The following is a 14,728-nucleotide window of genomic DNA, read 5'->3' on the forward strand; positions in this document are numbered from 1 at the left end:
GTGATCCGCCCGTCTCGGCCTCCCAAAGTGCTGGGATTACAGGCTTGAACCACCGCGCCCGGCCTCTGTCTCCCTTTTTTAAAATCTCATTTTAAAATATTAGACAGTCCTTTTGAAAGAAAATGGTATAATATCAAAGAACCACTGGGTAGGAAGAACTATAAGCGATCATTAAAAATAATACTAGAGTTTGCAGTCAGAGCTTCCTATTATGTCTGCTCTGCAGTATGATTTGAGAGGCATAATTTTAGGTATGCCTTTCCCTAATTCAAGTTCTTTATCTAGTTGTAGTGGATATTAACATTCAAAACCACTACTTTGAAGCATCTTGGTCCATAGTTCTCTTCCTTTCTGAACTTTTAGTCACTAAACACTTTTGCAAGAGGTAAAGAGCCTCTTTAGGTTTTAGTGTTTTTCATCTTTAAAATGAGAATATTAGAGTGCTGTCTTCATCAGATACTGAATTGGAACTATGTGGCCAACTACTAAAGGTACTACTGCTAAACAGGGATCTACTTACCACTGAAAGACTACTAACAGTCTTCCATGATATATGTAAACAGAATCTTTTGTGAATTCTTCACCACACTGAAGCCTTCTACGGTCTACTTATTCTCTCATTTTAAAAACAGTTCTTTCCTTCTTTAGTTTTCCTGTTTGTTTTTTTAGATGCTATGTACTCAGACTTACGAATACTTAGATCCACGAATGAGGGTTCCTCTTCATTTCTCCTTCTGTTTGGTTCCTTGCTTGCTGTGGTGAATAGCATTCCTCAAAAAGATCCATCAACATGAATCATGCAAATGACCATCCATTTTTGTGCATTATCATTTGCAAGCACAATATGGTGTAAAATATTCTTAAGTTCCTGACAATTAACTTTTGATGAACTTATAATAGCACAAAATATGTTCTTCAGAAATTACAGAACCACTGTAGTTTGTAATCTGTGTTCATGCTTGTCTGCTGTTAGAATAATGGGTAAAGAAATAGGTATTCTTTAACTTATATTGAAATGAAGTAATATTAGTAGTTTTCTCCTTTCCCTAGAAGAATTATATGTAGGACAGGTGTGGTGGGCCTAAGCCTGTAATCCCAGCACATTGGAGGCTGAGGCCAGCGGATGACAAGGTCAGGAGATTGAGACCATCCTGGCCAACATGGTGAAACTCCATCTCTACTCAAAATACAAAAATTAGCTGGGTGTGCTGGCACGTGCCTGTAATCCCAGCTACCTGGGAGGCAGAGGCAGGAGAACTTGCTTGAACCCAGAAAGCGGAGATTGCAGTGAGCCGAGATCACGCCACTGCACTCCAGCCTGGTGACACAGCGAGACTCCGTCTCAAAAAAATAAATAAATAAAAATAAAAAATAAAAAGAATTATATGTAAATAGCATTTAATAACTCAGATCTTTAAAAAACTGTTTATTTATTTTTAGAAACAGGGTCTTGCTATGTTGCCCAAGCTGGCCTTAAACTCTTGGGCACAAACAGTCCTCCCACCTCAGCCTCCCAAGTAGCTGGGACTATAGGCGCCACCACTGTGCCCAGCTACTCAGTTCTTTTTAATTAAAACTTATGGTTTGTTTAGTTATCAATAAGGTTGACATTTTAAAAAACAGACTAGTTTCTTGCTAGAAATACATGTTTATGTATGTGTTGTGAACATATATATGATTGTGTTTTAAAACAGATATGACCACATTCTGAAGTGGGAACTCTTTCAGCTGGCTGACCTGGATACGTACCAGGGAATGCTAAAGTTGCTCTTCATGAAAGAATTGGAGCAGATTGTTAAAATGTATGAAGCATACAGACAAGCCCTTCTTACAGAGTTGGAAAACCGAAAGCAGAGACAGCAGTGGTATGCCCAACAACATGGAAAAAATTTTTGAGCTGATTTTTGAAAAATAAAATTTAAGTTTTATAAGAGCTTTAAAATATTTTCACAGATAAAAAATTACAAACAAGTACTTTGGTTAATAAATGCAGCTTCCTTTGTGGAGATTATAAAATTCTAACTTTACATGTAGTTTTTGTTACTAGAAATTTTCTTTTATTGAACAAGAAAAATTAGTGTTGTATCATTTTAAGAGCCAATATGACAAACACTTTCAGATGCTGTATGTTAGGAAACTGCTTTGGTATTCCTGATGGAAGAATGCAGCGGAAATGTCATTATGAACAGATGTTAAATGGGAAATTATCACTTGTTAACAGCAGTAGTACCTTCTTTAAAAAAAAAAAAAAGAATCTGCAGTATTTAAAAAAAATGTTTACTGTTCTAGTGTGAAATATTGTCTGGAAAGGAATGGTTTAAATATTACCATGATGTCATTTAAATATAAAATAGGATTTGGAACCTTATTGTGATAAATATTTATATATGATGTATGTTTGTCTCCCCCTTCAAAGTAAGGAACCCAGCTGGGCGTGGTGGCTCACGCCTGTAATCCCAGCACTTTGGGAGGCTGAGGTGGGTGGATCGCTTGAGCTCACGAGTTTAAGACCAGCCTGGGCAACATAGTGAAACCCCATCTCTACAAAAAATACAAGAAAATGAGCTGGGTATGATGGTGTGTGCCTCTAGTCCCAGCTACTTGGGAGGCTGAGGTCAGAGGATGGCTTGAACTTGAGACACAGAGGTTGCAGGGTCAAGATCACACCACTTGCACTGCAGCCTGGGAGACAGAACCAGACCTTGTCTCAAAAAATAAAAAATAAAAAAATGAAAACAAAGTAAGGAATCCTTTTAAAGCATGTTGAGAAAGTATTTTTTGGTATGAATGGGTGACCGGCCTTTTAATCTTTCAGGAATACATACAAGCATAAGTACTTAGTCTGTATGGGGAAGGTGTATGAAACTCCAAGTTGCTAACATCATCTTCCTTATTTTCAGCCAGGGCTGTTATTGCATTTAGCATGGCTCTGATGAGACAGTGGAGAGTTCCTGACAGCATAGTATGCTGCCTTCTGAAAGACTGGGCTAAGCTACCAAAAATGACAATCAGGGATTCAAAAAGAATTTTTGGTCATTAAATCAATGGTATATTATTACTTTTTAATCTTCTAAGTATTTATCACAGGACTTTAACACCATATATTTCCCTCCCAGTTTTTCTCCCCTTTTGGTTTGATAGTTAAAACATTTTTCAGAATTAGTGCTGTACATTTGATTGCAAATAAATTGGTGATCCTTCTAAACTATAACTGTAAATCTCTAGAATTCTGTGAATTTCAACATTATTTGAAGTGTTCTTCAATTATATTTACATGTGTTGTAAATATGTAAATATACTTTTAGCTTAGGAAGTCTTCCAAAATACAAACTGCTCCCAGTTACATATCAGTGAGTTTGAATTATTGAAGAAATGTTGACAAAGTTGAGTGTTTGATTTTATATAACAAGCTTATTGAATATATTTTTGTGGAAACTAAGCGTGTGGTTTTTGAGTCCATGTTTTAGACATAGTGCGGTATTTCATTTTTCTGTTCAAAAGGCCATAGACAGAGGAATCAATTTAATTCAAAGGGGTATTGAAAAATGAAAGTATGGCTAGTGGAATTTTATCACTGGGAAAAGATAATTTGCTGAACTTGTGGTCAGATTTTTCTAAGATGTAAGTTTATATACCTTATGAACTCCCACACTCCTCTAACTTAATTGTTCTTTCCTGTCACTTCTTACTTTATATTGCTGCTTAATTAACGTGTAGCCATTTCTGTGACAGTCTTTAGAAGTTACTCTGTTTCGGACCTCTTAGATAAATATTACTTTTTTCATTAACACACTTTCCTTCTTCCTCTAAGTCTGTTCAGTGAAACTCCACTAGAGATTTTAGTCATTAAGAACTAGAAGTTACCTAAAGGAATTAGCATGTTTTGTAAAATAGAAACTTAAGTTTGTACTGATGTCAACATTAAATAAAATGCATCTTGAGTCTAAAAAAAGAGATAAACCTTCATCATTCTATATCAGCACCTCTCATTTTCAGATTCAGTAAGCATTTGTTTTTAATCTTAGGAACCAGAGTAAATTTTAATAATAGTTCACATATTAAAAGAATAAACCTATGAAGAATACATTCTTTGTGTACCAAATGAAAAAATATACAATGCAGTGAAACTCACATATACAAAGTGATTTTTTGGTGCAATTTTTATCAAGAGGTTTATATTCTATTAAATCATGTAAAAGCAATATATAGTTTTTGATAAACCAACTGAAGAGCTCTTAAATGTGCTTAAAAATAAGATTGTGATATATATAAGATGATACAGATTAAATCAAGCCTGCTGAGTTATGATGCTGTGCTTTAACAAATGGCTATGTGAAATACTTTTAACATTTTTTCTGTAGAAATTAAATGAGCATATCCAAACGTGGAATATCACATGATTTAATTATAACCCAGTAGTAGAATTTAGTAAATTCAAGCAGAACACATGTACTGTTATCATAAATAGACAAATACTTTATAACAGCATTTTTGAAGAAAAATCAGGAAATTGTACATGTTAACAAAATAGTATAACCATGCATACATACATCTGCTTATTAAACACTGAAGTAAAAGAACTAATCCAGTTTGCAGTCTTCAGAGGTGTTTAGTATTTTACTCCGTTCTGATGGAAGCACTTTGAATGTTTGCATGGAGACATAAAACTGAATATTTAATTGACAATTGGTCATGCACCTGTATTTTTTAAAATTTGGATTACATTTTTTTCTTTTCTGATTGTTCAGTAGATTCCGACTTTGGTGTAGGAAAAGCTTGATGATACAGATGTCTGTGGGTTGCTGCTGCACTGTAAAGCTTGTACAAAGCCTAGAATAAAAGCATCAAGATTATAAAACATTTTATTAAACACACAGATGTAAAATTTTTTCCTTTTTTATCATACTGTATAAAATTTAGCATGTTGAATTTGAAATCTTTTTTTATCAATATATAAATTAATATCTTAAAATTCAAAAAGTATTTTCAACTCCTCAATTAATTAAGTTAACTCCTCATTAACTTAATCCTTTTGTGCGTTGACCTTTGTGGTAAATGTTTTATTCTCAAACTGTTTCCTTTTACCTTGCATACCTCTTGGAGCAGAGAGCTTCTACTCTGCCCCAGGGGTGTGCTGAAAATTCAAATTGTGAATATTAGCAGTTTTAGATGAATTGTAAGACCTCATAACTTCTGATTGGCAGTAACTATTATGCATAGCTAGGCTACTTGCTTTCTGGGCTTCCAATGTTTTCCTGAGTGGGACCAATTTTATTCTCCATCATTTACTGATACAGTCATGGCAGCTAAGCACATATGGTGTCCTTCCCCCAGCACAGTAGGATCCTTCACTTTACATGCTCTTGCCTTGTTTCCATGACTTAGCTAATATCGTACAAACCCTATTCAAAAACATTACCTCAGCAAGCTTTCCTCATTTGAAACTACCGCTTATTGTCTCTGTGGGCTTTTAATGATGTTTGAATCATAGGAATTTCTGTGTATTGTATATTGCTTTATATAAGTGTTCATAAATATCTTTGTTTCCTGGCTCCCTCAGCTAGTGTCTAAGATTTCATCCCCTGCTCTGACTTTCACATACTTGACAGTCAGTTACAAATGACTTGTCTGATTTAGTTCTGGAGTTTGTAAAGAGTCTTTGAATATTTTTAAAAGCTGCATAAAAGCTTGAGATCCTTTAAATAGTAATCTGCTCCCAGGAAATTCCATTAATTTTTATCATTTGTGAGTCTGTATACCTACTTTCTTTTGATTTTCTTTTTTTCTTTTTGAGTTGGAGTCTCACTCTTGTCGCTCAGGCTGGAGTGCAATGGCGCCATCTTGCCTCACTGCAACCTCTGCCTACCAGGTTCAAGCTATTCTCTTGCCTTAGCCTCCCTAGTGGCTGGGACTACAGGTGCCCACCACCACACCTGGCTAATTTTTTGTATTTTTAGTAGAGTTGGGGCTTCACCATGTTGGCTAGGCTGGTCTCAAACTCCTGACCTAAAGTGATCTGCCGACTTCAGTTTCCCCAAGTGCTGGGATTACAGGCGTGAGCCACCGCGCCTGGCCTTGATTTTCTTACGGCATTAAGTCTGAATGGTACCATCTTCAGATCTATGAATGTATATTTGTGCAACATAGTATTGTCTTCCATTATATTCTGATTCTAAGGCATTCAATTCTAATTCTCTAACTTATTTTTTCTTAAGCTTTGATTTCCAAAGCTGAAATTTGCTTTTGCTTTTTTAATGAGCTTGCTTACTGAATTTTGCATGAAATAACTTCTTATTGACTTGTAAATATTAAGGGGTATTTGATTCGAGGACATAATCCAGTTATATGCCACAGTAGAAACTGAGGAAAGAATTATCTCTAGTTATTCAAGATCAGCTTTGCTTCCTGAAGATAATGACTTAAATGATTCCAGAGTGATAATTTTTCTTGGTGTAACAGCTGATTCCTTCGTGGATGCCTAGAGTCTTTTCTGAGATATGTAGTGTTGTTGCACATGTGCAATAGGAGAAATGAACACTTAATGTACAGGTCAGGCCTGAGGTCTGCCAAGAGAGTTAGAATACACACTGGCCTGGGCCCTGTTTAAAGTGGTATGTATTACTGTCAGTCAAAAGCTAAAACAACTTCTAAAGGTTGTAGCTACATTTAAATACCCTCCAGTAGTTACATTTCCTCAAGTTTCATAACTGCTTGCTTTACTCTGCAGTAGAGCAGAGTCCACCATTTCAGAGGTTAAGAATTTTGAAATTGTCTACACATTCATGGAACAAATCCTCATGATATTCAATTTTTTGTGTGTGTGTAGATCAAATCATACATGATGTCTAGAATAAGTTAAATATTTTAAGACCATGTTAAAAATTCACAATTACAAATTTAAATGTTAGAAGTCACCAAAGATTGTTCTAATCTACACAAAGACATCCTTTAATGGCTGGTCAGTTTATAAAATAAGAATATCAATGTTTACAAATAAATAACTCTGAATTTTAAAAAATTTAACTTACCTCATTTGTACTTCCCTGCGGCAAAAGGCAGATTAAAAAGAAAAAAGAAAAGTATATATCCTGCTTTATTAACAGCATAATAATATTCAACTTTGCTTATAATATTAATTTGTGAGCATTTAAGAACAGAACAGATACTCCTGCAGATTTTTCAGTTTAGATTACATATTTTATCAGAATCTTGGAAGAACTCAATTCTGTATTCCTCATAGGTTTTATCTAGGAGGGTTTTGACATTGACCTCAAGTAACCCCTCTTAAATCTTGGAGTTGAGAGGCTATTTGAGACAGTGGCTCAGAGGATCCAGTTTTTAATTCATTTCCCATTGTGCTACCATTAGTTTATCTCGGCTAGATCCTTCAAAGGGCATGTTACAATTATGTTATAAAGTATATATAAATGTGTTCTTTTTTTTTTTTTTTTGGAGACAGAGTTTCCCTCTTGCCCAGGCTAGAGTGCTATGGCAAGATCTTGGCTCAACGCAACCTCCGCCTCCTGGGTTCAAGCGATTCTCCTGCCTCAGCCTCCCGAGTAGCTGGGATCACAGGCATGCGCCACTATGACTGGCTAATTTTGTATTTTTAGTAGAGATGGGGTTTCTCCAAGTTGGCCAGGCTGGTCTTGAACTCCCGACCTCAGGTGATCCGCCCAACTTGGCCTCCCAAAGTGCTGAGATTACAGGCGCGAGCCACTGCACCCGGCCATAAGTATGTTGTTAATGCTGGAAGAACTGTAGCTATTACCTGCTGCCTACAGGTACAGAGACAATCGGAAGTAATCTGATACTGCTTTCGTAAGTTTTTAAGAGAATGAGATGACAACTTACCATAGTGGTTCATATAGCTCCTAACAAAGCTAATGCTAATCAAATCATAGGTTGTAAATATGAGAGAATGTTAATGCAAGTCATAATTAGCTAAATAAAAGCTGTTTTCTCATAACTTTTAATAGATTTAACATTTTTAGAATAATAAAAAGTAGGCTGGGTGGCTCACGCCTGTAATCCAAACACTTTGGGAGGCTGAGACAGGCAGATTGCTTGAGGTCAGGAGTTTAAGACCAGCCTGGCCAACGTGGTGAAAGCCCGTTTCTACAAAAAATACAAAAAACTAACCGGGAATGGTGGTGTGCACCTGTAGTCCCATCTACTCCAGAGGCTGAGGCACAAGAATTGCTTGAGCTGGGGAGGCGGAGGTTGCAGTGAGCTGAGATCATGCTACTGCACTCCAGCCTAGACAACAGAGCAAGACTGCTGCCCCCCCTCCAAAAAAAGAAAAAAAAAGTATATACTACTAAATTGATTTTTTTTTTTTTTTTTTTTTTGAGACAGAGTCTGGCTCTGTCGCCGAGGCTGGAGTGCAGTGGCGCGATCTCGGCTCACTGCAAGCTCCGCCTCCCGGGTTTACGCCATTCTCCTGCCTCATCCCGTGTAGCTGGGACTACAGGCGCCCAACACCTTGCCCGGCTAATTTTTTGTATTTTTTTTAGTAGAGACAGGGTTTCACCGTGTTCGCCAGGATGGTCTCGATCTCCTGACCTCGTGATCCGCCCACCTCGGCCTCCCAAAGTGCTGAGATTACAGGCTTGAGCCACCGCGCCCGGCCTGATGTATTTTTTTAAATGCTGAAATGTTAACTGGAAAATAGTTGTGTAGGACTTCACATTTTACACAGTATTATATAGCTAGTTGTTCGTATCTGGGCAGGTCATAACATTCTTGATGACTGGGGCCCAATTCATGTTGATGTGTGTTATTTCCAACATCTAATGCAGTGGCTGGCACACGGATGACATTCAAATGTGTGCTGAATTTAGTTGTGAATTAAAAGTGTTCTTACCTGGTCCCACAGAGCCGCAGCCACCTGGTCTATTACAGCTCCTAGCTCTCGGTATTCTCCAGAGTACCGGATATATGCCCAGGTGCACAGGGTGATAAGGGTCAGTCCCATTATCATATTGCATAGGCTAGCTATGATGTCCAAACCAATGAATCCAGTCACACCAGCAATCACGTACGTGATAAAGATGACTACAAACAGTGTGGCTGGGGTACGAGCTGCATGGAATATATTTTTGCTATCATTGTGCTTGATATATTGGATGTAAAGTTCATCTATTTCACTCTCCAACTGCTGCAGGTAACGCCGGCTAAATTCTTCTCCACCCATCTTCTTCACCCCTCGGAATAGCTTCACAGATTCTTCCTTAAGTTGCAGGTGTTTGCTCTGCAAGTCATTTGGGGCCAGAAATGGTTTGTCACCACCACAAATCTGTATCAGACAGAGAAGTGTTCGTTTATGCAAGGTAGAGTAAAATTGGCAACTGTATCAAAATTTTTCACTTAGCTAGTTGAGTTTGTTAGAATACATGAATAATCAGGATCCTGCATATATATTTTGTCAGCCCACATCTTTCCACCCTCTATCCATGAGGCATGACTATAAATGGGACTGGTATTCTATAGGTGGCTTAAAGTCATTTTACATTTTTCTCTTTTTGCCGTGGAAAATAATATTCATCACTTCAAGTCCTTCAAGATGAAAAGACATGTGTGACACAACATGAAGTACAAAATTGAGTTCATTCACAGAATGAATCCAAATCTAAGAAAACTACATATATCCAAATTCTAGGAAATCTTCACCAAAGTCATTTTAACCAATGAAGTTTAATAAACAATGATCAATGCTATAAAGCTCTCAAAGTAAACTGCGAAATACATTCTTTAGCAGTTTTACTGATTTTTGTTTGAATGGAGCCCATTGAGTATTTTCTTCTAGAAACTAAGTAGGAGTATAGTAAATGTTCTTGAATCACATTTTCAAGTTTTTGAAAAGTTACAAGGGTGATCTCAGTTAACCATACCATTCATTCACTTTGGTTATAGGCATGCCTCAGAGATAATACATGTTTGGTTCCAGACCACTGCAATAAAGTGAGTCACATGATTTTTTTTATTTCCTGATGCATATAAAAGTTATGTTTATAATTATATAGCAGTCTATTAAAGTGTGCAATCCCATGTCTAAAAACCATGTACATAATTTAAAACACTTCATTGCAAAAAAATGCTAAGGATCATCTGAGGCTTCAGCACATCAATCTTTGCTGGTGGAGGCTCTTGCCTCGATGTCGATGGCTGCTGACTGATCAGGGTGGTGTTGCTGAAGGTTGAGGTGGCTGTGGCAATTTCTTAAAATATGACAACAGTAAAGTCTGCCATATTGATAGACTTCTTTTCATGAAAGATTTCTCTATAGCCTGGGATGCTGTTTGACAGCATATTACTCACAGCAGAACTTCTTTAAAAATTGGAGTCAATCCTCTCAAACCCTGTCAATGCTTTATCAGCTGACTTTATTTAATATTTTAAAGCTCTGGAAAGGGTAGGGGGAAGGGAATGAAGAGAGGTTGATTAATGGGTACAAATATACAGTTAGAAGAAGTAAAACTGTTCAATAGCTCAGTAGGGTGACTGTAAATAACAATATTGTACATTTCAAAATAGCCAGAAGAGAATCATTCGAATGTTCCTAGCATAAAGAAATGTTTAAGGTGATAAATATCCCACTTACCCTGATTTGATCTTTACATATGAATGTATCAATTTATCATATGTATTCCAAAAATATGTACATCTATTGTGTATCAATAAAAATATTCTAAACCCTTTGTTGTCATTTCAACACTGTTCACAGCATCTTCACTAGGAGTAGATTCCATCTCCAGAAACCACTGTCTTTGCTTATCCATAGGAAGCAACTCCTTATCCATTAAATGAGATTACACAATTGAGTCACATCTTCAGGCTCCACTTTTAAGTTCTCTTGCTGTTTCCACCACACCTGCACTTCCTTCCTCCACTGAAGTCTTGAAGCCCCCTCAAAGTCATCCAGAAGAGTTGGTATCAACTTTTTCCACCTTCTTGTTGATGCTGATACTTTTGCCTCCTATAAACCACAGATTCTCTTCATGGCATCTAGAATGGTGAATCTTTCCTGGAAGGTTTTCAATGTACTTTGCCCAGATCTAGCAGAAGAATCACTATCTATGACAGCTATAGCCTTACAAAATACATTTCTTATTAACATTTGAAAATCAAAATTACTCCTTGATCCCTGGGCTGCAGAATGGATATTGTGTTAGCAGGCATTGAAAACATCAGTTTCCTTAAATACATCTCCATCAGCGCTCTTTGGTGAATAAGTTCATGCCAATGAGCAGTAATATTTTGAAAGGAATCTTTTTCTTAGTAGGTCTCAATAGTGGGCTTAAAATAATCAGTAATCCAACTGTTACGTAGGCTTTGTTGTTCCATTAATAGAGCACAAGCAAGAGTAGATTTAGCATGATTCTTTTTTTTTTTTTTTTTTTTGGAGACGGAGTCTAGCTCTGTCGCCCAGGCTGGAGTGCAGTGGCGCGATCTCGACTCACTGCAAGCTCCGCCTCCCGGGTTCCCGCCATTCTCCTGCCTCAGCCTCCCCAGTAGCTGGGACTACAGGCGCCCGCCATCTCGCCCGGCTAGTTTTTGTATTTTTTAGTAGAGACGGGGTTTCACCGTGTAGCTCAGGATGGTCTCGATCTCCTGACCTCGTGATCCACCCGTCTCGGCCTCCCAAAGTGCTGGGATTACAGGCTTGAGCCACCGCGCCCGGCCAGCATGATTCTTAAGTGCCCTAGAATTTGGGGAATGGTAAATGAGCACTGTTCAACTTAAAGTCACCAGCTACAAGAAAGTCAGCCTGTTCTTCCAAGCTTTGAAGGCAGGCATTGACTTCTCCTCTCTAGCTGGGAAAGTCCTGGATGGCATCTTCCAACAGAAGACTATTTCATCTACATTGAAAATCTCTGTTTGGTGTGGCCACTTGTATCAATGATTTCAGGTAGATCTTCTGGATAACTTGCTGTAGCTTCTACATCAAGATTTGCTACTTCACCTTGCACTTTACGTTACGGAGATGGCTCTTAAACCTCATGAACCAAAAACCTCTGCTAGCTTCCAGCTTTATTCTGCATCTTTACCAACTCTTTCAGCATTCATAGAATTGAACAGAGTTAGGGGCCTTGCTCTGGATTAGGCTTTGGCTTAAGGGCATGTTGTGGCTGGTTTGATTTTCTATACAAACTAAAGCTTTCTCTGTGTCAGCAAAAAAGCTGTTTCACTTTTTTATAATCTGTGTGTTCACTGGAGTAGCTTTTTTTTTTTTTTTTTTTTAAGACAGAGTCTTACTCAGCCACCCAGGCTGGAGTACAGCGGCGTTATCTTGGCTCACTGCAACCTCTGCCTCCCAGGTTCAAGCGATTCTCCTGCCTCAGCCTCCCGAGTAGCTGGGATTACAGGCATGTGCCACCATGCCTGGCTGATTTGTATTTTTAGTAGAGACAGGGTTTCACCATGTTGGCCAGGCTGGTCTCAAACTCCTGACCTCAAGTGATCCACCTGCCTCAGCCCCCCGAAGTGCTGGGATTACAGGTGTAAGACCCTCCCAAATTGCTGGGATTACGGGTATAAGTCACTGTGCCCAGCCTGGAATAGCATTTTTAATTTCCTTTAAGAACTTCTCCTTTGCATCCACAGCCTGGCTATTTGGTGCAAAGGCCTAGCTTTTGGCCTATGTCAGCTTTTCATATTCTTTCTTCACTAAGGTTAGTCATTTCTAGCTTTTGATTTAAAGTGAGAGATGTTTCTGTCTGAACTTCAACACTCAGAGGCCATTGTAGGGTTATTAATTGGCCTAATTTCAATATTATTGTGCCTCAGGTAAAAGAGGACTGCAGAGAGGGAGGGATGGAGGAACTGTTGGTTGATGGAGCAGTCAGAAAACACATTTATCGATTAAGTTCAGCATCTTATAACAGCACAGTTAATGGCACTCCAAAACAATTACAATTACAATAGTAACATCAGCAATCACTGATCACAGGTCGCCATAACAGATATAATAATGATGAAAAAGTTTGAAAAATTGTGAGAATTACCAAAATGTGACACAGACATGCACATGCTGTTGGAGAAAGGGTGTCAATAGACTCACTCCACATAGGAGTGCCGGCAACATCCAATTTGTAAAAAGTGCAAGAAAGTGAAGCTCAATAAAATGAGGTATACCTGCATTTGAGATTTAACTATTATTGAGAATTCTTTCATTCTGATTGTCCTTATGTCATAAACAATGCCACTCCATATACTACATTTTCGTTGATTCTAAGACTTCAATTTTGGATGCAATTTTAATTTCTTGACATTTTGTTTTTTGAGACAGAGTTTTGCTCTGTTGCCCAGGCTGGAGTTCAGTGGCACAATCTCGGCTCACTGCAACCTCCACTTCCCTTGTTCAAGCAATTACCCTGCCTCAACCTCCCAAGTAGCTGGGATTACAGGCACACGCCACCATGCCTGGCTAATTTTTTTTTGTATTTTTAGTAGAGACAGGGTTTCACCATGTTAGCCAGACTGGTCTCAAACTCCTGACCTCAGGCAATCCACGTGCCTTGACCTCCCAAAGTGTTGGGATTACAGGCGTGAGCCACCGCACCCAACCTAATTTCGTAACATTTTCAAGAAAAAATATCTATCACAGTAGTACATATACACAATAAATTATTAGATCCATCCTAATTTGGAGTGTTAAAATGAGGAAATGTAATAAATAGAAATACTGGCCCTTAAGGTTTTTTTTTTTCCTAAAAGATTTCATCTTTAAGAGAAATACCAAAATTGTGGAATATAAAGTGGTGTAGTGGTGAGGGTACCACATGCTATTTTAGCTACTAGATTTTATAAACAGTGGAAAGATCTGGCACGCCCCTAAATATGTGAATAGGAATATATTACAGAGAGATACAATTCATCTAAAATGCCTTTAAAATTGCGCACGTAATGTTTTTTAAAATATTTCAGGAATATAATAAATAGACACATGATACAGGCTGAGGAAAAAGTCAAAGCCACCTCATTGCATGTGTGTACAGTGTAACATGGAAGGAAAAAGAATGAGTTGCATGAAGAATACTGGTGTTGTTTAAGACAGCATTTCAAATATTTAATTCTTACCTCTTCCATTTTTTTGTTGTATGTGTCCTTGGCAGTTGCCACGGCTGCTAAATTGTTAGCTTCTGCTGTGGCCTTTGGACAAAGTACAAAATACGATGTAAAATGCAGTTCATATTGATTAAACTTCCACAGGCAGTTCACATTTCAGAGCATCATGTGCAGGAAATGTGCAAGAAACCAAAGTCCTCAACGTAATTTAAAATGTTTACAATATTTCTACATTTTACAAATTAGTAAAAAAGTTTCAAAAATGCATAAACAGATTTTTACTCAATACACAATAGTTCTAAAATGAATTTTCATTTGGAAGAGTTTTCCTCTCAAAAAATATTTTTTCACCTGTCATTAAATGCTGGGAAGTAAAAATATCTATAAACCCAAACTCATGGGGAACAATATACAGACATTTTATAAATACTAATATACACAAATATGTCTAAGGACTGCTGCTGATAGAAGAGTGTATCACTGATAACAAAAAGGAACTATTAAGAACTTACATTTAAAAATATATAAGGAAACTAGTTTCTCCCTTTTTAACATTTATTTATTTATTTTTTATTCTTATTTTTTTTTTTTGAGACTGAGCCTTGCTCTGTTGCCCAGGCTGGAGTGCAGTGGCATGATCTCGGCTCACTGCAACCTC

General features: G+C 37.6%; 2 protein-coding genes across 6 annotated transcripts in view; one reads left to right on the forward strand and one right to left on the reverse strand.

The window, feature by feature from the left end:
• SAV1 (salvador family WW domain containing protein 1) overlaps positions 1-3,439 on the forward strand; it is a 36,895-nt gene extending 33,456 nt beyond the window's left edge. For both annotated transcript variants that reach the window (XM_011956894.1, XM_011956895.1), the window contains one exon: positions 1,695-3,439. In XM_011956894.1, coding sequence (XP_011812284.1) covers positions 1,695-1,896 — 202 coding nt within the window. In that variant the 3' untranslated portion in view covers positions 1,897-3,439. The remainder of the gene's footprint in view (positions 1-1,694) is intronic.
• A 946-nt stretch (positions 3,440-4,385) lies between these two features.
• ATL1 (atlastin GTPase 1) overlaps positions 4,386-14,728 on the reverse strand; it is a 100,340-nt gene continuing 89,997 nt past the window's right edge. For 2 of the 4 annotated variants that reach the window (XM_011956891.1, XM_011956889.1), the window contains 4 exons: positions 14,083-14,154; positions 8,867-9,298; positions 7,029-7,043; positions 4,386-4,830 (listed from right to left, as the gene is read on the reverse strand). In XM_011956891.1, the coding sequence (XP_011812281.1) occupies positions 4,720-4,830; positions 7,029-7,043; positions 8,867-9,298; positions 14,083-14,154 (630 nt within the window). In that variant the 3' untranslated portion in view covers positions 4,386-4,719. The remainder of the gene's footprint in view (positions 4,831-7,028; positions 7,044-8,866; positions 9,299-14,082; positions 14,155-14,728) is intronic. The other 2 variants (XM_011956893.1, XM_011956892.1) reach the window with 1 other exon arrangement.

The sequence above is a fragment of the Colobus angolensis genome, unplaced genomic scaffold (genome assembly GCF_000951035.1).
Source record: "Colobus angolensis palliatus isolate OR3802 unplaced genomic scaffold, Cang.pa_1.0 Scaffold428, whole genome shotgun sequence".
NCBI lineage: Eukaryota > Metazoa > Chordata > Mammalia > Primates > Cercopithecidae > Colobus > Colobus angolensis.